This window comes from Podarcis gaigeae, assembly GCF_964106915.1.
Source record: "Podarcis gaigeae genome assembly, chromosome: 12".
Classification (NCBI taxonomy): Eukaryota; Metazoa; Chordata; class Lepidosauria; order Squamata; family Lacertidae; genus Podarcis; species Podarcis gaigeae.
The window spans coordinates 26,763,295-26,791,231 of record NC_139688.1 but is presented as its reverse complement, the minus strand read 5'-3'; the positions used below and the strand labels follow the sequence as shown (position 1 = coordinate 26,791,231).

Sequence of the window (27,937 nt, the reverse complement as noted above, 5' to 3'; positions counted from 1 at the left end):
GGCAACGTGTTCTACTTCTGCAATTTCTTTGGTTCTCCCAAGCATGTTAATACCTCCCCTGTTTTCAGTGGCCACAAACCTGTCAGCATTCACCACTTAAGTTCATTATTAGAAGTGAAGATATATAGAAAAAAACACTACATACAGACGTTCTTTATACATTAGAAAAATTTATTTGCTTTCTACATGTTGTAGAAAAATGGAACAAGGCTATCAGGTATTGTTGAATATCCATTGTCATTCAAATGTTGGTCTATAATGATCACAAATCAGAACCCTCTCCCAACACCTAAGCAGGGCACTTATCTCCCTAAGTGGCAATGGAGTTGTCTGCTCAAACTGCAGTGAAGGCCCAAATGGAGCAAGATATTGGGAGAGGATGTGTGCCACTGCAAGTCCAACTGGTGTGTGTGTTTGTGTGTGTGTGTGTGTGTGTGTGTGTGTGTGAGAGAGAGAGAGAGAGAGAGAGAGAGAGAGAGAGATTTTTTTGAAAAGCCAGAGGCAGGGATATGTTTGCTTCCATTAGGTACCCACATTCAAGGAGCTGGGGCAGAGCAAGAAAGTACTGATTGACTTAGAAACACCAAGAGCTATCCAAGTCTGGTTGCTGTGCCCAAGGTGGCCATTTCACACCAGCATACTCTCACATACACCCCTCATATTCTATTAACAGTCTTGGAAGTGGCATAGGCTTTAATTATTTGTCATCACTTGATACCACACATGTCTGTAGTGTCAAATACTTGCCAACACTTACTTGACACAGATTTAAAGGAGGTCTTTATTTAGCATTATGTGGAAAAGACGATGATATCTTTGTTTTATAAAGGTTAGAGTGTTAGGGGAAATGACATGATTGTTATTTCTGTACTCAACTCACATTCCATTAAATAAGAGGTCTAGAAAAGGAACAGGGGATGGGGGAAGAGAGAAAAGGACCCACTGATGCGTTCTATATTAGAAAAAAATTACATACACAAACAGAATGCTGTTTACAAAGGGGGGAAAGACCATTTTCTATTAAGCATTTATGCACATATTTGGTGATTTAAACTGGAACCAGAAAATTAACTTCACATTTTTGCCATCTTTAAGAAGACACAGTAGCATCCATTTTCATTCATTCTCATATCTGCTATATGGATGGTCAGAATCCTGAAGGAGACCTGGAGGGAAAGCAGGACAATTAAAACAACATATTTAAGAAAATATTGTTCAACCAGGTAGCTAAAACATAGCAAACCAGCTAGCTATGTTGCCAAGGATGGTACAGCCCAATTACGGCACCAGTACATTGAACCTGTTCTGTCATGTCAAAATTTATTTATTTAGAGCACCTGTACCCAGCTTTTCAGCCAAAAAGGATCCCAGAGTCACTTACATACAAGCAAAACAAGCCTACCCACAAACCACAAGGGGAAAGGGACAGAGATGGAAGAGGAAAATCAAAACTCAGAAACTAATTTCTAAACCGTTATTCCTATAGTCACCAGCTGGCATAATTTAGAAGCAGGAGGTGGCTGATGAAGCTGCGCTTCCAGCAAAGCTGATGAAATGAGCCCTGCTTCTTATCCCTCCCATTGAGGCAGCCTGATCAAATGCCTGCCTGCAGATGGCAGCTGAGGGGAGAGAAGGCCTGATGGAGATGGCCTCTCACAGCAGAGCTGATGAAGTGAACTCTGCTTCCAAATTGCAAATAGAATAATATCATGTCATCACAACAAACTAGGTTGTCGCTTGGGTGCCAGGATGAACATCAAGTACAAAAAAGGTAAGGAGTACAAGTACAATTGTAAGGATTATATGATCTCAATTTATAATAGTGCTACTGGAAAAATATGTGATGAGCAGCACCTAGAAAAAGTAGACAACACTCCAACACCTTATGAAGAGCAGCTCAACACACAGACTAAGAAACCAGAAACACTTGCTACTGAGCTAAAAGAAAAAGTGAAGGCAAATTCTAAATAGTTAATTAAAACTTGGAAGGCCATACTTCACCATCCATCAAGAACTTTAATCAAGGCTTAGTGCCCACAGACACAAAGGAGTTTCATCATGTCTAGTCTAACCTGATTACTCACCAATTAAGGAAGCAATTAAAACTGGCATGCAGTGTCCACACACAATGACATTATCTATTTTAAGAGTACACTGATATGTATAAACAAAAGACACTCATAGCACAAGCACAGCACAGGAAGTGTCATTATGGGAGTACTTAACACTGGAGTTATGAAGTATGACATTCTGGTACAAAGACAAGTAACAGAATCTAAAATTAGGGGTGGGGAGGCAAGAATGTTACTTGCTCAAAAATGGAAAGAAGTCCCAGCAAAAGAAGAATGGATACAAAAACTTATGGAATAAGCAGAAATGGCGAAACTTACCAGAAAAGTAAGAAATCAAGATAACAAACTTTTAAATAAAATAATAGAAATGATATATTGAGTATTTACAAATTGTAAACAGATAAGAACAATGGCAGAATTATTGTAATAACCTGCAGTTTCATAAGAGTATATATTTTAAGTAGATGAATAAATAAACAAATCAAGTTAATATGCAGAAAATATTTAAAAATAAATTTAAGGAACTGCAGAAAGAAGGGGAAGGAAGTCAAGTTGTGAAATGTTAAAATGACTGTAAAATTATTGAAATTTATAAACCCAAAAATTATAAATAAAATATATTTTAAAAATAGAATTAGGGGTGGAGAGGCAAGTGACATTAGAAAGCAGACAACAGATATGTGCTTAGTGATCAGATGCACAAGACAATGTGAAAATGTATAGACAGGCTGATATGCCAACACTTAAAGAACATTATTCGCAGAGAAAAGGAGTCCCAGCCCTTCAATGACTATTTGTTGACCAGCAATCAGATGCATACAGTGACACATACAAACAGGTAGGCAACAGTAGCAAAATCACATAACAAGCAATTATAATCTAATCTACTGATAGGCACAGTAAAAGATATCATACAGAATTGTCGACATTCAAACATAGACATGGTTCAGGCTTCAAACACAAAGCTTTAAAATAACTTCCTGATGGCAACAACCCAAATGACCAAACAGCAAGCAGATCATGCAACCTATGTGTGCCAACTGTGTCTATCCACTTTATAAGCATGCCTTATCACATGGAGCACCTGGGTGGCCAACCTGTGGCCCTTCAGATGGTGTTGCACTACAACTCCCACCAGTCGCAGGTTAGCCCCACCTGATGTGGCAGGTTCTCTCTTTTAATAATGGTTGTGAACTACAGCAGATCTAAAGGGAAGGTAGCATGTATGAAGGTGGCTCTGCCCTTAAATTATTCCAGAGTCAGGAAAGGTCTTCACCTACTGGAAAGTAGTTATTGTTTGAGACTATATCCACTAACAGGGAAAAAGGAATTAATTCCCTGACAACTGGACATGCTGGATAGGGCAGATGGCAGTTAGGATTCAACAATACCTGGAGGGCCATAAGTTCCCCATCCCTAATCTACAGATCAATATGGCCCGAAGCTAAGTATCTAAAGGACCTTCTTCAGTTTTCTTTGCCTTCAGACATTAAGCCAGCAACAATTGGTAAAATGGTTTCACTTCCAGCCAGTTATATTGGCTCATTCTGACCATGACTACATGTAGTTTGGGAACTTCTTGGGTCCTTGGCAATATGGCTAAGCAACAGATGACTGAGAAGCATGTGGCTAGTAGAAGTAGAAGGTGTCAGGAACACACTGCAAATCCAGGAATGCTTAAGAAGACTCAACATGGATTATGCAAAGGTAAATCCTGTGCCAGTAACCTTTTAGATTTTTTTTTGAAACATTAATAAGCTTGTGGGCTTCAAAAAGCTTTTGGCCAAGCTGCTTGAGCAAATTTATAGCAGGTCCTCTTACAGATCAGTAACTGGCTAAAGCACAAAAAGCAGAGTAGGAATAAATGAACAGTTTTCACAATAGACCGATAAAGAAACACATACTCGGGTAGTCCACCAGAAACTGGCCACTGGTCAACCAGTGGACCATGATCTACCTTCTGTTGATTCCCCTACTATATGAAAGAGTATTCAGAATCTAAATAAAGGCATAGCATAAAATGTTGTAATGTTTTACTTGCATAACAAACAGAATTGTAGCATGTATGCGACAATTGCATCTATTTCCTTTGAAAGTTACCACAGTGAAACTCATTTAGCCATGAACCTATAATTTAAGCAATCAAACTGTATTCATACCAGGGTTTCTTATAAAAAAGTGGCAAATCGCGTAACAAAGAAACTACTCAAACCGAGTAGTCCTACTTATTAAAGCTCTATTGCTTCCAGTGCTCTCAAAGGACTGTGGCTAGAGTGAGCAACACCTGCAATGCATTATAAATTTATAATTACCATTTAAATGGAGCAAGAAAAGCTGATGGGTGAAATAGGGGTAAAAAGACATTCCCTCAAAGCCAAACAAGGCTGACAGTTCAGATGTTATCTTAATTTAGTGATGGGTTAGCAAAGCATTTGCTACTCTCCATTCATTCTTGCCTATTTAAATGAGAAGACTCCTCTGCACACCACTGAAGACGGGAAGATCTAGTGCGTTTACAGTTTTCTGCAACATTCTTTATTAGGCCCTTGTTGAGTGAAGTTTGCAATGATGTATGGACCAGATTTATATTAAACAGGAGGTGCACTGTTGCGGAGAAGGGATACCAACTAGCAATATGAACTAGGCAATTAGTAGTGCTTAATTTTCAAAAAATGATGAAAGCATCCCAATTAAATGCTTACTGTCCAAAGATATAGAAAGGAGCTGCTTACATTAATAATTCAAGCGATGGGTATTCTGTGATCACAGAATTTGCGTAAACAAAGGAGTATGGGTATACAATGTTTCTAGTCCTTACAGTAGTGAAGATTTTCAGATTTAGGAGCAGTGCCCAGTGAACTTTCAGAAGCCAGGGAGACTAAGTAACACTTTAATAGATATTAGCTAGGGTGTAGCAGAATTGTGCAGAATAAGAAATATGCAGGATTTTTTGTAGATTAATAGATTGCTTTTAATTGTATGCACAGTAAATAATTCCGATTTCTAATCCTGGGCACAGGATTCACCTCACTTATCCCAGTACACTGTACATATGGCGCTGTCTCCTCTTTTACACCATGGCATAAATTCTTTTTGCCAATAATTAGAAGACTACATCATAGAAGCAGCTGTCTATAAAATTTGGGCTGGATTGTGTCCCAAGCACTTTAGTTCAACGTGTAACTCAAATATCCATAAGCTACTAGACTTAAGAGCAAAATAAAGTACTAAAAAGAAAACTCTACAGCAGTAAAGCCTGCAGATGACTTATACTTCACACGACCTTTCCATCTACATGATCTCTCTAGGCACTCAAGCAGCTATAACTTTTGATTTAGAGAGGGTGAAACAATATACTACAAAACATGTTACTGCAGGTTAATAGCCAAAGAATGTTTGACTATTGAGTGTTTTAATATATGTTTTAATATACCTCACTCTTGTGATATGATACAAATAAACTTGATCTTTGTGTCATAACTGCAGGCAACAGCAGAGAACCAATGTGTTGTAGTTGATTGGTACTGTTTACTGTAATTTTTGAATGGAGTGTTTTGAATGTTTTATTCTGTTATTAGAATGGATTATGTGCATGCCATCCTTGGCTCTACTGGAGGCAGGGTTAAAATTAACAAATTAATTAAAAAGTATTTCCCACCACTGCCTGTATTTTCCCTCACCTCCAAGACACTATAAACCATTAGGGGCTAAAGAAGGCAACTGTTGCTTCCCTCACTCACTCTCTCTTGCCTCCACCATTCAAAATTCAACAAAATTGCAATATTAAATTCACAATCTGGTGTTGGGAGCTCCATAGACAAGCTAAGAATTAAACGTAGTCTCTTAGGCAAATGTTCAGGGTAAGGGCAGGTATATTGCAGGAGAGTTAAGATCCCAAATTCACTGCAGAACCATGGTCTGGCATCTGCAAGACCGGCTTGCCATCTTATAAGGAGAAGGACCAGCACTGCTTTAACTGCTTTAACATCATATTTTTATCATAAATTACCCTGCAAACCACATATAATATGGAAACCATATAACAAATAGGTTCCAGCAGCATCCAAACTCTTTTTTGGGACAGGGAAGGTATGAAGATGTATTTTCCAGATAGTTCATGAACTAAGAATAGGTTACTGGGGCTAAATATTGGGGGTGGGGTGTTTAAATGTGACTTATACATACCATATTTCTTCCGTATCTCATCATGCTTCACTTTTCTTTCATGTTTTCTGAAAAGTTTATGAACATAAAAAACAAATACTTGAAGACGTAATTTTAAGCAAAATATGACAAAGCAATATAATTAACTCCTGCTTACACATTAGAACACAAAGATAAGTGGAACACAGATCTTGGCTCAAAATAAACTCTAGATAGAGGACTGCATCAATATATTATGTTGCACTGTGGTGCAATGCCCATCACAGTGTAATATCTAAATAAGGCATCAGTTCAAAAGTCTTTTCTTCAAATGTATGGGTTTCCAATGAATGATGTATGGATACTGAATAAGCATATTCTTATTCTAACATACGTAACAACTTGTAAAATGAAAGGTTTTTTTTAATGGCCAAGAAAATTAACTTATAAATTGTGGCAATACACAAGGAGATTTGTTGAGGTTTCAGTAAACAGATAGATGCTATATTAGCTTAGACAGCTTTTCTTCTAGCCAGAGGTTGCCTACAAAAAATCCAGGACTGATCATCTTAGCAGTTAAATGGAATGCTGGGAGATCTCCTGCTACTTAATAGTCCAAAGCCAACAATAAATTTAACATGACATGAGGGACATGAACCAAACTACAAAAGACTCATGCCTTTGACTCCTAACATTGCAGTATAATTTACATGATTCTTACAGGGTTCTTGGGACTGACTTAGTGCAAAAGACTTAGGACTTAGTTAGGACTGCATCCCACCCTAAATTTGGGACAAATATAAGAAGCAAGACTAGCTTCTACTACTGAACCACAGTCCTACCAACTTACTATATGTTGGTTCACATGTAATGATAAACTGCAGTATAACACTGTAGTAACAAGTATCAGCAAACCTGAGCAAAGTGTCCCAAGAGGAATTCTGCAAATATTAATTTCCGTTTCAAAGAATCTGAGCTTCTCTGTCTAGGGTGGAAGCATATTTCAGAGAAAGGGCCTTCTCAGTGGTTGCACTCAAGATTATAGAAAGCCCTGCTGTGAAGTGTGGCCTGATTTACGCAATGCTAATTTTCACCAGTTGTTGAAGACAGTTTTATTCCTGCAGGCTTCTGCTGTATGTGGCAGATGATTTTAATGCTTTAATTTTAACTGATGAACATTTCTATGTGGTCAATTTTATATACTTTTATGTAACTGCAATTTTCAGGTGTTGAAAACTGCCCTGAGTGGTACTTTAGCACTAAAAAGTAGGATATACGTTTTCTTAAATGAATATATAACCAATACTTCTGAAGAAACATGCAAATGCCGTATTTTGCGTGTATAAGACTAGGGTTGTTGTTTTTTATAAATTGGGGCTCGTCTTATACACAGGTAGTTCTGAGGGGTGTTTTCTTAATTTGGAGTCCCCAAAAATAGGGGGCATCTTATATATGGTGGCAATCTAGATATATGTATAATTTCTCTTTGACTTAGAAAACTAAGAAATCAGACATCCTTACTGGAAATTATTGCTGTTCCTGCCTGCCTGCATTCTGTGTTCTAGCAAGGGATTAAAAAGTGTTTTTTTAAAAAATGTACATCACTATGGGTGCTATCAGGCAAACAGTGTGATTCATTTTATATTTCATATAAAATACTACCACTATTACTATTCACATTTAGCACAAATAGACTAGCTTTGAAGATCCTCAGGAGAACAGCTAACAAAATGGATCAGCACCAGGGCAGAACATCTTGCTATCCTGGAGCTGTAAACAGAAGGTCTGATGACTCACCCAATACTGCTTCATTCCATTATGCTGCCTTTCCTCCGCCACTGTCTGGAAGCAGACCTGTATATCTACTTGTACAAGATGGCTGACTGCCCTCAAGCATCAAATTATTATTTTTAGGGTCTCAAAGCCTCCAGCTAGCATCATGAGTTGCATTTATTGAAACCCTTAGGAGCCAGCTTAGAAGCATATTGCCTAATAAATACTAAGAGTGAACTACTGCAATTAATGCTTACAAAGCTTTATAGCAAGGCTATACTGAACATATCCCTAGCTGGCTTTTTTTAAATGACATCTATGAGCAAAACTTATGTACGGTATTTAGGTGTTTTTTAAAAAAAGAAAAGCTTTGAAACATACCGCTGAAGTGACTGCATTCTTTTTTCTTCCCGATCTCTGATAAATCTTTCTTCTTCTTCAGATGGTCGCCTAAGAAATAAAGCACTTTTTTAAAATAAAAAAACTATAATTTCTGATATATAGTTTTTGAGGAATTTATGTTTGTTAGTTTACCCATACATTCACAAATTTGCAGCATTTTCTCTACAAGTTAATCATAAGTGGTATCTTATACTGAAGAATTTGAAGCTGACATTAACACACACTTGAAAGTCATGATTCATTGACTGCACCTTATGTGTCATATATTTTGTGGAATAAATAAGAGTGTTGGTAATTCAATATAAAAATGACGATCTTGGATATCACAGTATGGGATTCGTTGACTGGGAACCATTTCTCTCACTAGCAGTAGATTATTGATTCCCTTCTTGAATTTACCTGAGGAAGTGTGAAATAGGAATCAGAAGCCAAAACATGGTTCTTTCTAGCTTTTAACTCACCAGCATCATAACAAGACATATCAAACTGATTTAGGTTAAAAGACAGATCTTTCATTTGCTACTTCATATGAGCATGTTGAGGAAAAAACACTGACACCCAGTGGACACAATGTGTAATGGACATTAAAGAATGAGCCCCAACATGTCATGAAAGTGCCTTTAATAGAATTTATGTTTCAGATATCCAATATGTTTCAAGTGTATAATACTTTCTTCAGGAAACTGTATATTAAATAATAAAAAAAACCAGTTCTGACACGAAGTTTACACTCAATGTAGAGCAGACCCATTCTGTACTGGGGATCCCTGTAATTTTTGTAAACAAAGACGACCAAATGTTTTTCAATCAGGTGCTTAAAATCACATTTGTATAACCCTTAATTTCAAGGACAAATTTATTATAGGTTAATGGTGACGAAGTCAGGGGGAGAAAAATCAAGCAAAGTTACTAAGAAAAACCATTTACCCTCTAGAACGACGTCTGCGACAGCAGTAACAGCAACAACATCCTATAAGGAGGAGAAGGAAGCCTGCTACAACTGCAATGCTGATGATCATAGCCTCAAAGTTGACTGAAAATTAAAAGCAGAATTTTAGTACATGCAAAGGTTAGCAAAGGAAGGAAATACAGTAACAGAGAAGAGCTCCATGCAGGGAAGCGACTAGGGCCCATTAGAAGACCACCTTGCAGCAACTTACATATTATATCTTAATGGGATGACTGGAATTCACTTATGTGATGAAGTAGATGGGCCTGTCATTGTGAAATGAGTTCTTCTAGTTTAGAGATTCCATCTAAATGGGTCCAAGGTACTGCCCTGCACATTTTAATAGGTTAGTTCTTGTATCAAAGATCTTAAAACTGGTAATTAAACTTAAAACCAAGCACATTAAGATAGTCAGAACATTAGCACATGGTCTGTTTATTTAAAAGGGCAAGTGACGCTATGGAATCCAAATTTCAATTTTATCCATTCTCAAGTATGTCTTCTACAATATTAGGCAGATATCCTGGAAGAAAATAGAAAACAACCACTAAAGGAAATGTCACATTTCAAAATGAGAGAATTAGAATTACATGGGTAGCAAAATCAGATATTTTCAACTTAAACTTCACATGGGGTTAGGCAAAATACCCATCTGCATCCCTTCTACACGTGTAACATATAAAGAGAACTCATGTACTACGACAGAACTTTGTGAACAGTGAAATCTATTTTTGATAACCCTCTATAAACAAGTGGATCTGAAGTATTGTAAGAACTCTTCCCTCATATAAACAATTTAAAACAAAGAGACATTGAATGCAAGGCTAATCCATAGTTTAGAACAATTGAAATAGGCTGCAGCAAGCTTTGGGCTCCCATACTGCTCCCGGTCCAGCCCATGAAATCAGCTTTCATTTCCATTTTGATTAACTGTGGTTTGCTGTTTTGTCAGAACCAAACAAACTGTTGTTAATCTTAACTATGGTTTGCTTGAAAAGACGTTAACTTCCAACCATGATTATGGAGTGGCTTGTTTAGAATTTAGATGATATGTTAAACTGCAGTGCATTAAACTACACTTAATCTAAAACAGGGCGGATTTGATTTAAATCAAATCTATTTAAATCATGATTTAAATCACTAGTCAGTAAGACTTGATTTATTTATTTATTTATTTATTTTACAGAAAGACTCATGCTTGCTGGTATAATCTTAATATTTTGTGATGGGATAATGAGCTGCTTGTGCGTAAAAGCTTGATCCCGCTGGGGTTTGGCCGGTCATCCAAACCCAGGCACTAACGGAGCCCCCAAAAGCATGACTCCGTCAGTCGCTGGTAGAATCTGACAGTGGGCGTCTACGGAACTTACGCCAACATAAAAGCTGTTTGACGGACATGCGCTTTCGTGACTCTCTGCGTGACAGTTTCCGGCGAAGGGAGGGAATTCCTAAAGGGGGTCTAGTTACCTCTTCACTATTCTCACTAGAAGCGTCTGAGAGCCTCCCCTCCGCTGTAACTCCTGCACTCCCCCTGCTGGTTCCTGCTTCTGCTGCAGAGTCTCTCCTACTCTGCTGGAGCCTGTCCAGCACCTCTAACTCCGATGGCAGTTCCCTGACATCCACCTCCCCCCCAGGCCCCCCTTCACCCCCTCCCGCCTCCTCTCCCACTGGCGGTGAGGGCGGAAAGCCCCTGAAAGAGCAATCCTCGTCATCAGAGGATTCAAACACTTCTAGCCACGGCGTCCCATCTCTCTCCCCGTCTTCTTCTTCTTCGTCGGAGGCAGCTTCCTCACCCACCCCTGACTCTGGGAACCCTTCAAACTCTCCCTCCTCATCGGTGGTCCCAAAGTGTTCCCTTCTAAATCGTGCCACGGGTTGCGGTTTTCTTGGGAAACGCTGATGAAATGTTTCTATTAAGATCTCGTCATTCACTACCTCTGCTGGCACCCAAGTGTTTTCCGACTCTACTTCCCCCTCCCATTCTACCAGATATTCCACCTGATTCCCCTTCCACCTGGAATCAATGATTCCTGCCACGTTCATGTCGCGCTCTCTCTCTTCTATCACGAGCGTTTGGGTGGCCTCTCTCTCACGCTCCCCCCACTCACGTCCCTCTCGGTACGGCGACAGTAATGACCTGTGAAATACTGGGTGTAATTTCATGTGACTGGGCAGTCTGAGTTTGAATGCTACTGGGTTGACCTGCTGTATGACCTCAAAGGGTCCCAATTTCTTGGGTCTCAATTTCTTACTCCCACCCTTGAACGGTAGTCCTTGGGTGGACAACCACACTCGGTCTCCCACCCTTATGATTTCACCTTCCCTCCTATTTCTGTCTGCTTGCTTCTTATATTCTTCCTTGGCTCTCTCTAAGTTAAGTTGAAGCTGACGGTGGATCGCTTCCATCTCTTCAAAAAAATGTTCCGCTGCCGGCACGCTCCATCTCTCCCCCCCCTCTCCTGGGAATGCCCGGGGATGGCACCCATAGTTTGCCAGGAAAGGACTCATCCCTGTGGACACATTCTCCGCGTTGTTGTAGGCAAATTCGGCCAGCGGTAGCTTATCTACCCAATCATTTTCTCTGTCCTTTACATAACACCTCAGGTATTGTTGCAAAATGCCGTTTGCCCTTTCCGCTTGCCCATTAGTTTCTGGGTGTCGGGCAGTGGAGAAATTGAGTTCTACTTGCAGTAAGCTCATAAGTTTCCTCCAGAACCTGGAAGTAAATTGTTTGCCTCTGTCACTGACCACCCTCAAGGGGGCGCCATGCAACCTGAAAATATGCTCTACAAACAACTTGGCGGTCTCCTCCGCTGTAACCGCATGTGAACAGGCTATAAAATGACACATTTTGGTTAATAGATCTACCACCACCATAACAGCTGTTTTGCCTTTGGATTTTGGCAGGTCCGTCATAAAATCTATGGATACTGCCTCCCAAGGCCTTTCTGGCGTGGGTAAGGGTTGTAATAGCCCCGCTGGCGCCACCCTCTCTCCTTTTGCTCGCTGACACCTGTCGCAACCCCTAACATATTCCCGCACGTCCTCCCTCACCTTGGGCCACCAAAACTCCCTGGTAACCAACCACATGGTTTTGTGCTGTCCAAAATGTCCCGCTGTGGGGCTGTCATGCAACTGCTTGAGTACTCTGCCCCTCAGTTCCCCATCTGGTATGTACAGTGCCCCTTTGTAATACAACGCCCCGTTCTTTTCTTCAAATCCCCCTGTGTTCTCTTCTGTCCTCCTGAGTTCTCTGAGTTTCTCTTGGGCGTATTCATCGTTCTCCGTACCTTCCATCAGTTCCCTTTGCCCCACCAATGCCGCCCCACACACCCAGCGGTCTTCGGAGATTACATGCCTTGCCTCAGGCGCTCCCTCCCCCTCTAAGTACTCAGGTTTCCTGGAAAGGGCATCCGCTCTCACGTTCTCTGAACCTGGCACGTAACGAATCTCAAAGTGGAATTTGGAGAACTCCTGGGCCCATCGCACTTGTCTCTGGTTCAGGACACGGGCTGTTCTCCAATATTCCAGATTTTTGTGGTCAGTTCGGACTTGAACCTTGTGTTGCGCCCCAATCAGCAAGTGCCGCCATTTCCGGAATGCTTCATGAATGGCGAGCAGTTCTCTGTCGTACACTGTGTAGTTCCTCTCGGATTTGTTCAATTTCCGCGAAAAGAATGCACACGGTCTCCATTCCGACGTATCCTTTCCCGGCTGGAGAAGCACGGCCCCCACTGCTCGGTCTGACGCGTCAGTCTCCACTCTCATTGGTTGTTGTAGATCCACGTGCAGAAGCTGTTCTTCCGACGCAAACGCCTGCTTTAGGCGTTCGAACGCCCGCTGCGCTTCTTCCGTCCAAACAAATTTCTTTTTGCTACTAAGACAATCTGTGATGGGCGCGGTCAAATGGGCAAAGTTTTTGATGAACTTCCTATAGAAGTTTCCGAACCCCAGGAACCTTTGCACGTCCTTCTTGGTCTTTGGTGTTTTCCATTCCAGTACCGCTTGAACCTTGCTGGGATCCATGGCCAATCCCTTGTCAGACAACCGGTACCCCAGGAATTCCACCTCCCTAGTATGAAACTGACACTTCTCCAGTTTCACCCACAGCCGGTTTTCTCGCAGTTTGCTCAGTACCTCTCTTACATCTCGCACATGCTGCTCCTCATTCTCTGAGTACACCAGGACGTCATCTAAGAACGCTACGCAGTTCTTGTAGAGCAATGGCCCCAGGACGTGATTCATGAATGATTGAAAACAGGCGGAGCCTCCTTGTAATCCGAAAGGCATAACGAGGTACTCAAACGCCCCCAAGGGGGTGAACATAGTGGTCTTCCACTCATCCCCCTTCCTCACACGTATCAAGTTATATGCCCCCCTAAGGTCCAGCTTGGTAAAAATCTTCCCTTTTCTCACCTGTGTCAGAATGTCATCAATTCTAGGCATAGGGAAAGTCACTGGTTCTGACACTGCATTCAGGGACCTGAAATCACACACAAGTCTGGGCTTGCCCGTGTTTTTTTTGTCCACAAAGAACACTGGACTGCCCCCCACCGCTCGTGACTCTCTGATGAAACCTCTCTTGAGATTCTTGTCAATGAACTCCCTTAACTCCTGCATCTCACTGTCTGACATTGCATACAGCTTCCCCACTGGCAATTGTGCTCCTGGGAGTAAGGTAATTTGACAGTCAAAGGGTCTGTGCGGGGGCAATTTATCCGCTTCCTTTTCGCTGAATACGTCAATCAAGTCAGCGTATTGTGGTGGCACCTTCCCCTTGTCCATCACTTCCACCCCTGCTAGAGTGGCCCTGCTGCCTGCCTGGGCCTCTCCCTCCTTGCAGTGTTCTAGGCAATGTGCTGATCCAAAGGAAACCACGCGCTGATGCCAGCCTACTAGCGGATCATGTAGTGCCAGCCAGCTCATTCCCAAGATAATAGGGGCTCCTCCCAGGGTGGCTACGTTAAACGCTATCAGTTCTGTGTGCCGTGCCACCCTCATTATCATTGGTACAGTCTGTTGGCTCACTTCTCCTCCCAACAGCTCCCTCCCATCAATCGTGGTAACCTGCAAAGGCTTACTTAATGGGATAGTCTGTATCTGGTGCTCAGCTGCAAACTCCTTACTCATGAAATTACATGAGCTACCTGAGTCCAATAGCGCTCTTATCTTTAGTGGGTGTCCGTTTGCCAGTTCCAGCAACACCTCTATCACAAGTGCTGGTCTTGGGGGTTCCGGCGTGGGCACGTTCACTACTCCCTGGCCTGGCTGCTGTGCCCCGATGTTGGCAACCAGGCGTTGGCTTTTACTTGCTCCTTCATTTCATCCTCCTCCTTCCCCCCAACAGTTCCTGCCATCCCTTGCCATTCCTTCCTTTGCGGACAGACTCTGGCAAAGTGACCTGGCTGTTGGCAGAGATAGCATCTCTTGCCGCTCTTTCCCTCCTTCTTCCGCCCTTCACTGGTGTTTGAAACTGTGCGCGCGCGCGCTGCTCCAAGTTCCATCGGCTCTGCTGGCGGGAAAGGCTGCTCCGGAATCTCTGGAATGCGGAAGTCCTTCCAACGTTCCCCCTTTCCTTCCTGCTTTTCCAAAGCTCTAGCCTCCTGGCGTGCTCCTATGGACAGCGCTGATTTAGTCAGCTGGTCCATAGACTCCGCCCTAGGCGCCCGGGAAAGTTCATCTTTCACTGCCGGAGAGAGACCTTCTTCAAATAGCATTTGAATAGGTTCACTAGCAAGGTTCCACCCCAGTCTATGAATCAGCATGATGAACTCAGTCCAGTACTCACGTACAGATCGGCTCCCCTGTTTACAAGCCATCAACTCCCTGCGCACCATCCCCTGCTCAATCTCGCTGGAAAACATCAAGTCCATGGCGCGAAAAAACTTCATTGTGTCCTTTAAGATTTCATTATTGGCTGCCATCAGGGGGCGAACCCAGTCCCTCGCCCCTCCCTCTAGATGGCCAATCACGTACGCCACTCTAGAGTTCTCATCGGGGAAGTCATCAAACAGTAGATTGAGAGCATATTGCATCTCTGTTCTAAAGGCTTGATAGTTCCTGGGATTCCCCCCAAATTTCTGCACCAATCCAGGCACCCTTCTGGCAAGTGGGGTGGTTTTCCCCTTATCTGCATCTTGAGCCCTCCTCTCCTCCAGCCTCGCCGTTTGCAGTGCGAGCTGGACCTCCAACGCCCTGTACCTTTCTTCCAGGCTTGGATCTGCTCCAGCTCCAGCTGCCCCGGTTCCTGCTGGTTCACTCATGATGCCCTCTGCTTGCACAAACAGCTTTCGGAGACTGTCAGATTGCTGTGATGGGATAATGAGCTGCTTGTGCGTAAAAGCTTGATCCCGCTGGGGTTTGGCCGGTCATCCAAACCCAGGCACTAACGGAGCCCCCAAAAGCATGACTCCGTCAGTCGCTGGTAGAATCTGACAGTGGGCGTCTACGGAACTTACGCCAACATAAAAGCTGTTTGACGGACATGCGCTTTCGTGACTCTCTGCGTGACAGTTTCCGGCGAAGGGAGGGAATTCCTAAAGGGGGTCTAGTTACCTCTTCACTATTCTCACTAGAAGCGTCTGAGAGCCTCCCCTCCGCTGTAACTCCTGCACTCCCCCTGCTGGTTCCTGCTTCTGCTGCAGAGTCTCTCCTACTCTGCTGGAGCCTGTCCAGCACCTCTAACTCCGATGGCAGTTCCCTGACATATTTACAACCAGATGAAGGTTTCATTTTTGGAATTGTAAATTTTCACAGTAGTTTTTACAGTTATATCAAAAATTACTATTAGAAATACATAGACAGATAATTCTGAAATTATTGTGAGGTTTAATAAGTTAACTGTTTATATTTGGACAACTTTTCTGCTGTACTTTATTAGAAGGAGAAAAATAAATTGTTTAATTGTTATTAAGGAAATGATTATTTAACTAAAACAATAACATTATAGCTGTTGGAGATAAGCAGTGTCCAGTGCACAGCGGAATGATGAAAAGTACGTGCCAACATGCTCTATATTACTTTATTTACACTTCAAAGCTGGTAATTTACAGAAAAACATTTTCCCTCTGCCGGAGCAGAGAAAGGCATCCTCTCTCCTCTAAAGCACGGAGAGAATCACACTGAACTGCAAAGAACAGTGAAAAACAGGAAACCAGTGTACGTCACATCCAGTTTCCTTTCCCGTGAGAAAACCCAACAGCACTTGACTGTGGAATGTAAACATTGTCTTGTGACAAGCACTTCGCTGCTCAGTGAAGGAAGCAGAAACCAACATCCTCCCCCTTTCTGTGAACATCACTGGGCAGCGTGTTCGTACAATATTAGTACAAACCCAACTTCTGCACATAGGTACAGTGTTGATCCCTTGATACAATCTTGGACAATACATCAGCAGGAATTTCATTACCTGGCATATAGGACACCGTTACGAGTCCCTTTTGAATACGTTCCCTAGCATGTTGCAACTTTAATTGCAAGTGCTTCGTGCTTTGCTTACAACCTTCAGAATTCAGCAAAGCCAAACATGCTTTGTTGTCCTGGTAAACCTGGATTGGACATTTGACAGGAATTTTCATGTCTTTGCACAATTGTAACAACCATTCACAATCCTTAAGTGAATAAGACAGTGCATTCAGTTCAGCTTCACAAGTACTTAAGCTAACTGTTGTTTGCTTCTTGCATGACCAATCAAATAGACCCTGATTGTACTTATAGCAAACTCCAGACGTACTTTTCCTGTCTGTAGTGTCACTTCCAAAACTTGCATCTGCAAATATCTCAAGACCACCAGACTTCTGATTGTTAAATCTCAGTCTGTAATGCATAGTGCCTTTCAAATACCGCGCTATGCGTTTCAGAGCTTTCCAATCCTTAACAGTAGGATTGTTGACTTGTCTGCTTAGCAAATTACAGCTAACAGCAATGTCAGGTCTTGAACATCTGGCAATGAAGTTTAGCTTGCCTAGCACACTTCTGTACAGTGTAGTATCAGAAAATGCTTCTCCAGTGTCATGTACCTGATAACCTGTTGTCATCAGTGTGTCTACAGGGTTAGCATCCATCAGGTTTAGTTTGCTTAACACATCAGCAATTTTACGTGACTGGTGTATTAGAATGTTACCATCTTGATCTCTCTCTATTTCCAGAGATAGGTAGTTGTTTACCTCACCAAGATCTTTCATGTCAAAGTGCTCTTTCAATTGAGCTAGGGCATTATTGTACATTGTGACATCCTTCCAAAAGAATAAAAGATCATCAACATAAAACAAACAATACAGTTTCTTTTGCCCCTCCTCTTTGACAAATACGCATGGATCAGCTTTCCCTTGCTTAAAACCTAGAGAAAACAATACTTCAGTGAGTTTTGTGTGCCAACACCGTGCACTTTGTTTGAGACCATAAAGGGACTTCTTCAGAGCACAAACAAATCCCTGTTTTACCTGTACGCCATCAGGTGGAAGCATATAAAGTGATTCATCTAGAGATCCGTACAGAAAAGCTGTATTCACATCATGGTGACTAATGTGTAGATTCTCTTCTGCAGCTAGCTTGAGCATAAGCCTAATGCTCTCATACCTCACGGTGGGTGAGTAGGTCTCGTGATAGTCTTCACCTGGTACCTGTGCAAAACCTCTGGCTACCAATCTGGCTTTGTGTCTGACTATCTTGCCATTTTGATCTGTCTTCGCTTTGAAGACCCATTTGCTTCCAAGCAGTTTCATTCCTGGAACTACTGGAACAAGGTCCCATGTTTTGTTCCTTTCCAAGGAATCAAGCTCAGCCTTCATGGCATTTAACCATGGCTCAGCTTCCTTTGAATCCAAATCCTGGATTTCTTGGAAACTTGAAGGTTCAAACACCTTCTTGGTGCTTTTAACAGCTGTTACTGCTATCTTAGCAAACTCATCAGCAAATCTCTTTGGAGGTCTGCCTTTTGTTGCTCTCTGTGACCTGCGAATTAGCCTTAAGTCTTCAACACTCTCCTCTTCCTTCTTAGGAGAAAAGTGACCTATTGTGAACAATGGTTCCTCTAATTCTTGATCAGAGCTTTCAGAGGGTCGCATAGAGGCTTTCGCACTCTTGAAATCCTCTGAATCACCCGATTCAGTTTCAGACTCAGACTCAGAACCTTCATCAGTGGGTGTGGGTTGTTGCGGTTGCTTTTGACTATCCTCAGTTTCATCACTGTCATCAGGATAACATTGGAAAATTCCCACATTCTCCCCCCACTTGGCATTGTACTCAACACTTCTTGTGAGCTTAATTGTCTTAGAGTCAGTCATCATTATTCTGTAAGACCCTTTCTGATAACCTAGAAAGATACCATGCAATCCACGCTTGTCTAACTTGGAGTTTTGTGGTGAGTGAACCCACATGTCAGAACCAAAAATTTTCATGTGTTTGATGTATGGCTTCTTGCCAAACATCTTCTCATAGGGGGTACAACCAATCGCTGAAGATAACCTGCGATTATAACTGTAAGTGAAACATGAGAGAGCTTCGGCCCAATAACTCTCTGGAAGATTGGCATCATGCAGCAAGGTTTTTAACCCTTGAAGCAATGTCTGATTTGCTCGTTCTGCAAGTCCATTCTGCCATGGCGAGCGAGGACTAGACAAATCGTGTTGAATTCCTTTCTCAGTCAGAAAAGTTTCAAACTGCTGAGAAGTGAATTCTCCCCCGCGATCACTGAAAAGAGTCTTTACCTTCTTACCATGCACATTTCCCAACCAAGCACAGAATTCCTTGAACCTTGGAAAAGCCTCTGATTTCTGCTTGAGATTGTACACATAAATATACCTGGAAAATGCATCAATGAGAACCATGAAGTACCTGTTTCCACCCAAAGAGGGCGCTAGTGGTCCAACCAAATCAGCATGAACAACCTGGTATGGTTCTGTAGCTTGCCTACTAGACACCTTACCTTTCGCAGCCATTTTTACCTTGTTTGCTGCGCATGCCTTGCACTTCATGTGGTACCTGCAGGGTTTAATAGTCATACCTTCAACCAAGGCAGGCATTTTAGATACTGCCTCAAAATGCAAATGACCAAATTTTCGATGAAAATCGTGAATACATTCTGCATGCAAACTTTTGTTAGAACCTGCAATGCAACAAGTGTCATCCTGCACAACATCATCAAAATACAAAACATACAAACGATCAACATATTCAGCATGCAATACATAATCATTTTTCTTTGTGATGATGCACCTTTTGTTCTTAAAGGAAACGTCAATTTTCCGCTCATTCAGCTGTCCAACGCTGAGCAGATTATGCTTGGCATCTGGCACATAAAGCACATCCTGTATCGATAAGTCCAAACTGTGAAGAACAACAGTTCCGTAGCCTTTACCGGGAATTGTGTGGTCATCCGCCTGGTGAATCGCACCTTCCTGCGGTGTAAAAGACACGAACAGTCGCTTATCGTTGCACATGTGATGCGTTGCCGCTGAATCAACAACGAAGAAAGATCTAGATGTCTTCTGGACCTCTGCAACCTTTGGAGTGAAGCGTGAGACCATTGCCTTGTGCTGCGTTGTCCTGGACACCGGACCTTTGCCTTTGCCTCGGCCTTTTCCACGCGATGAGCTTTCGCTGCGCTGCTCTGTCTTGGCCCTGGGATATCTGCATTCCCTCTTCATATGGCCTAGACGTCCACACGTGTAGCATTTCACTGCCTTCAAAGCTTTGGCGCCATCTGGTGGTTCCACTGCACTCTGGGATGACGTCTGTGAAGACTCCCCCTTGCCCATGCAGCTAGCACCCCGGCGATCTGCTTCATTCAGAATCATGGCAGTATCACTGGCTACTGTGAGTTGAGCATTTGGCTGATTGGCATCAAATTCCCCACTTGCCTCATCCAGCCTTCTGCAGCTAGCCATCATGACTCTGGCATTAGCCTTCTGCGTCATCTCTGCTGCGTTAAATCAAGCTGCTTTATACAAGCTGCGTCTGTGTACAGCTGCAGCTGCTTCATTCCAAAAGCAAGTTCAAAAGCACTTTCGATTTCCAGCCTCTGCCTGTGAACCTGTGCCTTTCTGCTTAACTGCTTTGCTTATCTGCAGCTGCTTCAAACCGCATTCCAAAGGCAAGTTCAAAAGTGAAAGTTCTCTCTGCTGTCTTAAATTCATGCTGCGACACTGCTGCAGCTGCTTTACTTTCGATTTCCCCCAGCATAGGAAAAATTTATTCTTCTAGCCTTTTGCCTGTGCCACGGCAAAACCGGCTATAAAAGTTCAAAGTCCAGCCATAAAGCCATTAATTAGAAGCTGGCAGGCTGCCCGGAGCTGTAGCACATACCTCATCAAATCATCTTGACGCGCAGAGATATCGTCCGATCCGGCCCTCTGCATTCCGATCCTTTGCCGGCACTCCCAATTCTTTGCTCCTTTGTTCCTTTGCCAGGAGCCCGACTTCTGGAGTCCATTCTCAAAACACTGCGTTTTTCTGGGCCCGGAACCAAATGTTGGAGATAAGCAGTGTCCAGTGCACAGCGGAATGATGAAAAGTACGTGCCAACATGCTCTATATTACTTTATTTACACTTCAAAGCTGGTAATTTACAGAAAAACATTTTCCCTCTGCCGGAGCAGAGAAAGGCATCCTCTCTCCTCTAAAGCACGGAGAGAATCACACTGAACTGCAAAGAACAGTGAAAAACAGGAAACCAGTGTACGTCACATCCAGTCTCCTTTCCCGTGAGAAAACCCAACAGCACTTGACTGTGGAATGTAAACATTGTCTTGTGACAAGCACTTCGCTGCTCAGTGAAGGAAGCAGAAACCAACAATAGCATATGTATCAATGTTTGTTAACTGATGTGGTTAAATGGTTGTTGTTTTAAAAAAAAACCTTAAGACTGAGTCTTAGCACACATGAAAAACTTTTAAGAAATCCTTATTTCCTGATGAATACCCTTTGGACTACAATGTAACTTAAATAGAAAACTATCTCTAGAAAGATTTTTCCTCCAAAAGCATTTTATTTTAAAATCCAATTTAAATTTAATAAAATCCGATTTAAATTAAAAAAAATCAATTTTTAATTTCTTTTTTAAAAAAACATTGATTTTTATCCACCCTGATCTAAAATTAACATAGCAACAACCTATCACTTTCTTGTGACCATCTGAGGGGAAACTAAGTACCTTATCATAACATTATACCATGATGCGGTATTATAACTGAATGCAACAATTGTGCAAGCTAAGTGAGTTGATTAACTGAACGCAAATCAGAGAAGACAACTTCAGAAGAGGACAACATTATCCAGAGAACTCAACTTTATTCTTAAGCCTACCACTTAGCAGAACTGTGTTTTTTCTGTTCAGCATCAGAGATCAGCAGTAAACAATTCAGAAACAAACTTCCCAGAAAAACAGTCTCATTAAAATGGAAGCTTCAGGAAATCCAATGGTGATTAGTGCTGTGTGCAAGACTACTTTTAAGCTTATAAATAGTCCATGTAAGGTAATGGTGCATATATGAAATATTGACTAGTAGGAGAACTCCAGTTAAGTACTTTTGCATGAAGAATTATGACCATCATTTCATGGCTTCCATTACAAGTAACAATAAATTAAAGACAATCACAATCATTACCTACCCCAACAAATTGCCCAATAAGCGTCTGTAAGTTTACACAGCGAAGATGGTGGAATGAGTTTCCTCACAGGATAGTCCATACAAGTGGAATTGACATGGCACCAAAGACACTAAGCAGAACAAAAGTGAAAAATAAACAGAAGTAGTCTTATCAGGAAGTATGCAAGTCAACCACTCAATCTTATACTTCTTGAGAAGTTAACATAGTCTGAAATTAAACTAAAATGGAGCTGTAACTTTACATTTTCTGTGGGGAGCAGGCAGTGATTGAAGCAGACCCTCTATGTCAATTTTTGAGGTATTAAAAGAGGCCAATGACAGTTTTACAGTTAGTAGAAACTACAACACTTTTCTTCCTCTGCTCCTGGTGCCCTCTCCCAATGGCAATGTTTCCTGGGTTCAAATAACACAATAAGCCAGACCATGAATTGGGTTGCAGTAGGAGAGATGTGCAGAAGCAGCTGCCATCTTCTCTCTGGGAACCCTCACAATCACATATATTAAGCAATGGTTTGACTTAGCATCACATATGATCCAGGTAAATGAAGGTCAGGCTTATGCTTCCTCAAGGACGAGACTAAGACTGCAGCATTGTGAATGTCATTCATCATTCTGTTACCATAACTACTCTAAACTTTGTCAGTGTTTACAATATATTTATTTATGTTGCTTTAGTAACTTCACAATAGCTCAGAAGTTACTTTGTTCACATTGTAAGAACTGTACAGTAAGATTTTAAATGAAATAGCAGGAATTTACAGAAGAGGTAAGATGTTCAGCAGTTATTGCCCAATCTTATTCCTTGCCTCCACTTCATTCTATCTTTCCAACATTAAATACTTCTCCTACACTTTTATTCTTCCACTGCTTCCTGGCTCTGCTCCTTTTTTCTGCCCTGTTGCTGAACCTACAGCTGTGAAAGGGGCAGCAAAAGGTTTCCAAAGATGCTTGCTCTAAATTGTTACTGTCCAACTGTCCAAGAGCAGTTGGACAGTAGATACTGGGTTAGATGTTGCTTTAACACAATAAGGCTATTCTTTTGGACAAAACAACTACTGAGTACAAAGGGATATTATCTATCTGAGCTACAGCTTAAAAAAAATATGGGGCCATTGTACCACACCAATACAACTAAATCAGTCTTTACTTCTGAAGAGTACATAACCAAATTAGGGAAAGTGAAGAAAATGTTCAAAAATGGATATTAAAATGTAAACAATCTCACAGTCACAAGGCCAGTGCTAACAAACTATCTGCAGTTACCACAAAAGTCATTCATTGCTATTAAATACAGAAGAATTATGTAATATTTTAAAGAATTATGTACTATTTAAACAAATGGACATCTTATAAAAATAGTTTTCATTACTTGGTAATGGTATGCATGACAAAGCAAGCCATGGTTTGGCCACTTATGACTAATCCTCTGCTTCCTACTCTCCCCACCTTCCTCCTTGGTTTTTTCAAACAAATCATACTAGTCTCCCTTTATATCCAAACCAATCAGTCCTTAATTTGTTCAAAACAAAGTAGACCCGGTTTATATATTTCAACAAAGAAAGAAGATATTGGAGCCCACAAGTATAACCAGAAGGGGAAACATAAATCCCAAGGATTGGTAAGAAATGGAGAAGCTATTCTAAAAGTATCTGTCACAGCAAGCATCTGAAGGTTCAAGGCCTTCTCCCTTATGGGAGGATCCCTTTAGCACCATCACTGCCTGGAAAAGCTCTGCTGAATAGCCACATGAGGATGCAACGGTAAGCCTTCTTCACTGCCACCACTACCACTCAGTAGGTGCAAACATGCACTCTTAACAGTGGTGGTCAGTTGTACTTGGTACACTATTTGTTCCACTTATGCTCCAACAGTCATGCAGCCTATTTCACTGATCAGAGCTCATCTGAAAACCAGGAAGTCAAGCTTAGGAGAGTGCTCAGGACTCAATCTATGACCCTTCCCATCTCACCATTCCACAGTGAGATCAGGGCCTCAGATGCGAGCAGCCATGCCAACTGGAAACTTCCCTAGAGCATTCAGGAATCCCTTAGATTCCATTAGTGTCTTGCTACGGAACATTCTAAGGGGTCATCCATCCTTGCAGGGTGGCAACACTATCAATAGCCTAAATCCTACAAGGAAATTGTTGATTGATGACAACAGGGTGATTTGTACTTTCTCCCGACACATCTATAAGTCTTCCATTTGTGAGAACCAGATTGCAAGTATGAGCTACTCTATACATTGGGTCTATGATGTATACTGAGATAGTTCCATAATAGTCGTGACAGCTGGACTTGTTAAGATAGTTTCAGCATGCATGTTTAAATCCCCCAGAACCAAAGTCGGGGGGGTTTTCAAACACTAGCCCCAACATCAAATCTATCTGCTCAGGGAAGGAAATTGTTGGTCAGCGGAATGGTCATTATACTGACAGAATCCCTACTTACTTTCTCTAGCCCAGCAGCAAATACAACCTCTCACAGCTAGATTTCAGGGAGACTGGTTTCCTGGTGAGAGACTGAAATCCAATAGACAGCAGCTCCTATCTACATTGGTGCTGCTTGAAGTTATTGTCGAGTTGGGGCAGTTGAGTAAACACAGACCATTGTTGACAACCCTGCTCACAATATCTGTTAAAAGCCTTGGCAAACTGCTCAGTATTAGAGAAAGTTTTGATATCCTTTTGTGTTGTTAACATTGATATATATTTTTTTAAACTGATGCACTTTGAGAAGTTGCTGCAATGTATGCTTATGTTGTTTTCAAACCAGATGTTTATAATTTAAAGAACTCTATTATATACTAATTTAAAGCAGATTTTTAAACATTTGAACTCTGCACAGAATTATGAGTTGTAATTATCAAATCAAGGGGAGCTGTTTTATCCTATAAAAGTCAAGTCATGCCTTAAGTACACAAGAGACTGGTGGATCAGATCAAATGCCTATCAATGCAGCTCTGTTCTCAGATATCCGCAAGAAGCCCAAAAGAAAAACTTGAATGCAACAGTGCTCTCCCCTTCAAGTCTATTGTGTAAAGCAACTTGGTATTAGAGCACATCACTTTGAGCATATAGTTTTTTGCAAAAGCACAAAAAATAAAGAACAGTTTTCCAAGGCTCCCTGAAAAAAAATAGCAATTGGTTCCAGTTTCCATGGTGAATGAGTCAGTTGTGTGAGAGTTTGTCCAGTAAATTTCCATTAGAGAATAAGGACTTCCACTGAAGTGTAGCAACAAATGCTTGCAAAACATTTTATTCTGCCAGTGCATGAAGTATTCACTTATGTTATCACTAGAAAATCCCCCCAAATAGAAAAGTGACTAAACTTACTTTGGTATTTTTTACACATTCTTCACATGTCTTTTGAGTAAAAGCAGCACATGCTGGAAAGGAATAAAGTTTGCATGAAAAATGAAGAACTTAATTGAACTTATTTTTCTGACAGCTGTATAGACATACGTATGATCTCTTTGATCATATGAAATTTGAATCTGAACTATGCTAAAACACTTTAGAATGTATTAAAGAACTGTACATCCTCCAAAACAACTTCCACCCATTTGCGTACTAGTCTAAACTCTGCTTAGAGATGTCAACAAGACATTCAGCACCACACAAACACACCCAAAACCCTTCACCCTACTTTGAAACAGGATACTGAATCTTAGGTCTGGCCTTATATTCATCTCGACAGGAACTAGGGTTGACATATTTCAGGGGCTGCCAACTCAGCCCCCATGGGTGTGATGGTACCAGTGCCTTTTTTCTGGGGGGATGCAGGGGGCGCATACCCCTAAACATTTTGTGAATCTAAGTTTGGCCTCATTGAGGGGTAGTATTTCAATATGAGTAGGAAAATGAGAGTACCCTGAAACATTTTTTTAAGAAAAAAAGCACTGGATGGTACTCATGAAGGACTTATTTGGTGCCCCCAGGATAATCTCTCTGATTTACAGCTTTCGTTTTTCACTTGTGGCCTGTAAGTAATCAGCTAGCTTCAGCCAGTTTGAGCTATACCAGTCTCTCATACAACGAAGATAAGCCTCCTTGTATGGAAACAGAACACTGGCAGGGGGTGGAAGATAGGAAGGGAGGAAACAGGAGACAAAATTAAGTGAAAATACACCCACAACAATCCAATTCTGGGTTCTTTAAACTATTAGCCATGATCCCTTATTTGTCACTGAAAAGAGAGGAATCGGCTTCCAAGTCCTCCGGTCAGTTATTTCGGAGGAGATGTCATTATGATAAAGGAGGCGGGGGGGGGGGTGAATCGAGGCCAGGGGGCAGCAGTTAACAGGGCAGGTACGTCCAAAACGGCTATCTAGGTTGGGATGAGATGCAAACAAGACCGAGAAGGGGAACTTTCAGTCCCAGGAAACTGGCACTATAATACACCTGCCCATTTTAACAGTTCCTTCTTTGAGCCAGAGAAAGGGAAGTTGCCGTCGGGCTTCCTCGCGAGGGAAAGAGGGACGCGCGGCTTGTACCTGAAGGTGCCCTACGTGGGGGTGAGGGTGGGGAGGGGTAAACAAGCGGGGGAAACGGCCCGGCCCTCCAAGGTCCCAAGGAGAGGCCGCTCCGGCCCCTGCCTCCAACCAAGGGAGGAATCAAGAGCAGAGCCCCCCCCCCTCACCCGCCACGACCCGTCCCGGGCAGCCCAGAAGGGCCTCCTCGCTTACGCGTAGCGGGAGATGGCGAAGGCGACGCAGTGGACTCCATCCCTGTCACTGGGCGGCACCACAGCAAGAAGCAGCACGGCAGGCAGAAGGCCCAGAGCCGCCGCCGCCGCGGTTGCCAAGACCGCGCGGCCGTCTCCCGCTCCATCATCTTCCTCCCCTCACGACGGGCCTGCGTGGCCCCGTCCACTCCCCTCCTCAGGTGATTTAAGGAACAGATCGGTCCTTCTCTTGCGCAAGCGCACTCCCACCGGCCGCCTCAGGGCGAGCAACGGCACAGTCTCGGGCACGACTTCCTCGCTCCGCCCACTTCCCTCTGAGGCACCTATAGAGAGGGTGAAGCTGGGAGTCCCGCCCGCTTCCGTGCTTTTGCGCTCCTCCCTCGGAAGCCGAGGCCCGCCCCTTTCTGCCCGCCTCTTCATGCGCCCGCTTTCCCAAACAGGGTCCGAGTCCTGGATAACCGAGGGCACCTGCCGAATAGTTTCTCCAGCCCTGGCTCAGGCGAATGTGGTTGGCTGTGAAGTCCTGTCCATCTGGTCCTCAGTACGAATAGGCCACGCCCCTTCCCCGGCGCTCTTCTCAAGTGCTTTTTTTGCAGGGCCGGAATCTTTCAGCTGCCATGTTTTTTGCTTGCCCGATGGAGCGCGTGTGCGGAATGCTGTGACGCATTTCGTTTATTATATCTATATGCCATCTCTTCCTATAAGGAGCTCAAGGGGGTGCACGTGGGTGTCTCCCAATTTTATCCTCGCAGCAACCCTGTGAGGTAGATTAGGCTGAGAATCAGTGGCTGGCCCACGCTCACCTAGTGAGCCATCATGTCTGAGTGGGGGTTTGAACCCTGGTCTCTCGGGCCATAATCCAGCGCTCTAACCATTAACACCACACCCTTTCTCATTGTGGGGCTGGACTATATCTTACACTACAAAGCAAAGAATCCCATCCATTGCTCAACCCTCTTTTAACTTGGCAGCCTCTGAAGTCAGTCTACATGGGAAGGTTTGTCCTTGGACTCAGAAAGTTTCTCCATCCCTTCTCAAGCTACAGTATAGTACAGTGGTGCCTCGCAAGACGAAATTAATTCGTTCCGCAAGTTTTTTCGTCTTGCGAGTTTTTCGTCTTGCGAAGCACGATTTCCCATAGGAATGCATTGAAAATCAATCAATGCGTTCCTATGGAAACCGCCTTCAGACCAGGTCCGGGGACAGTCTGTCCCCCGACCTCTTCTGAAGGCTGGGGGGGGGGACAAGGGCTTTTCTTCCCACCCCCAGCATTTTAAAAAACCCCGGGGTTATTTAAAATGCTGG

At 42.6% G+C, this 27,937-nt stretch overlaps 1 protein-coding gene across 1 annotated transcript; it reads right to left on the bottom strand.

Annotated features, from left to right (window-relative positions):
* Window positions 1-150: 150 nt before the first annotated feature.
* On the bottom strand, window positions 151-27,104 carry PTTG1IP2 (PTTG1IP family member 2). Its single transcript, XM_083705150.1, has 7 exons — window positions 26,634-27,104; window positions 25,282-25,334; window positions 21,949-22,057; window positions 9,318-9,423; window positions 8,370-8,438; window positions 6,258-6,304; window positions 151-1,166 (listed from the first exon to the last, which is right to left on the bottom strand). Exons 1-7 carry the CDS (start codon window positions 26,779-26,781, stop codon window positions 1,117-1,119), a joined length of 582 nt encoding a protein of 193 aa, XP_083561276.1. The 5' UTR covers window positions 26,782-27,104; the 3' UTR covers window positions 151-1,116.
* Window positions 27,105-27,937: the final 833 nt, after the last annotated feature.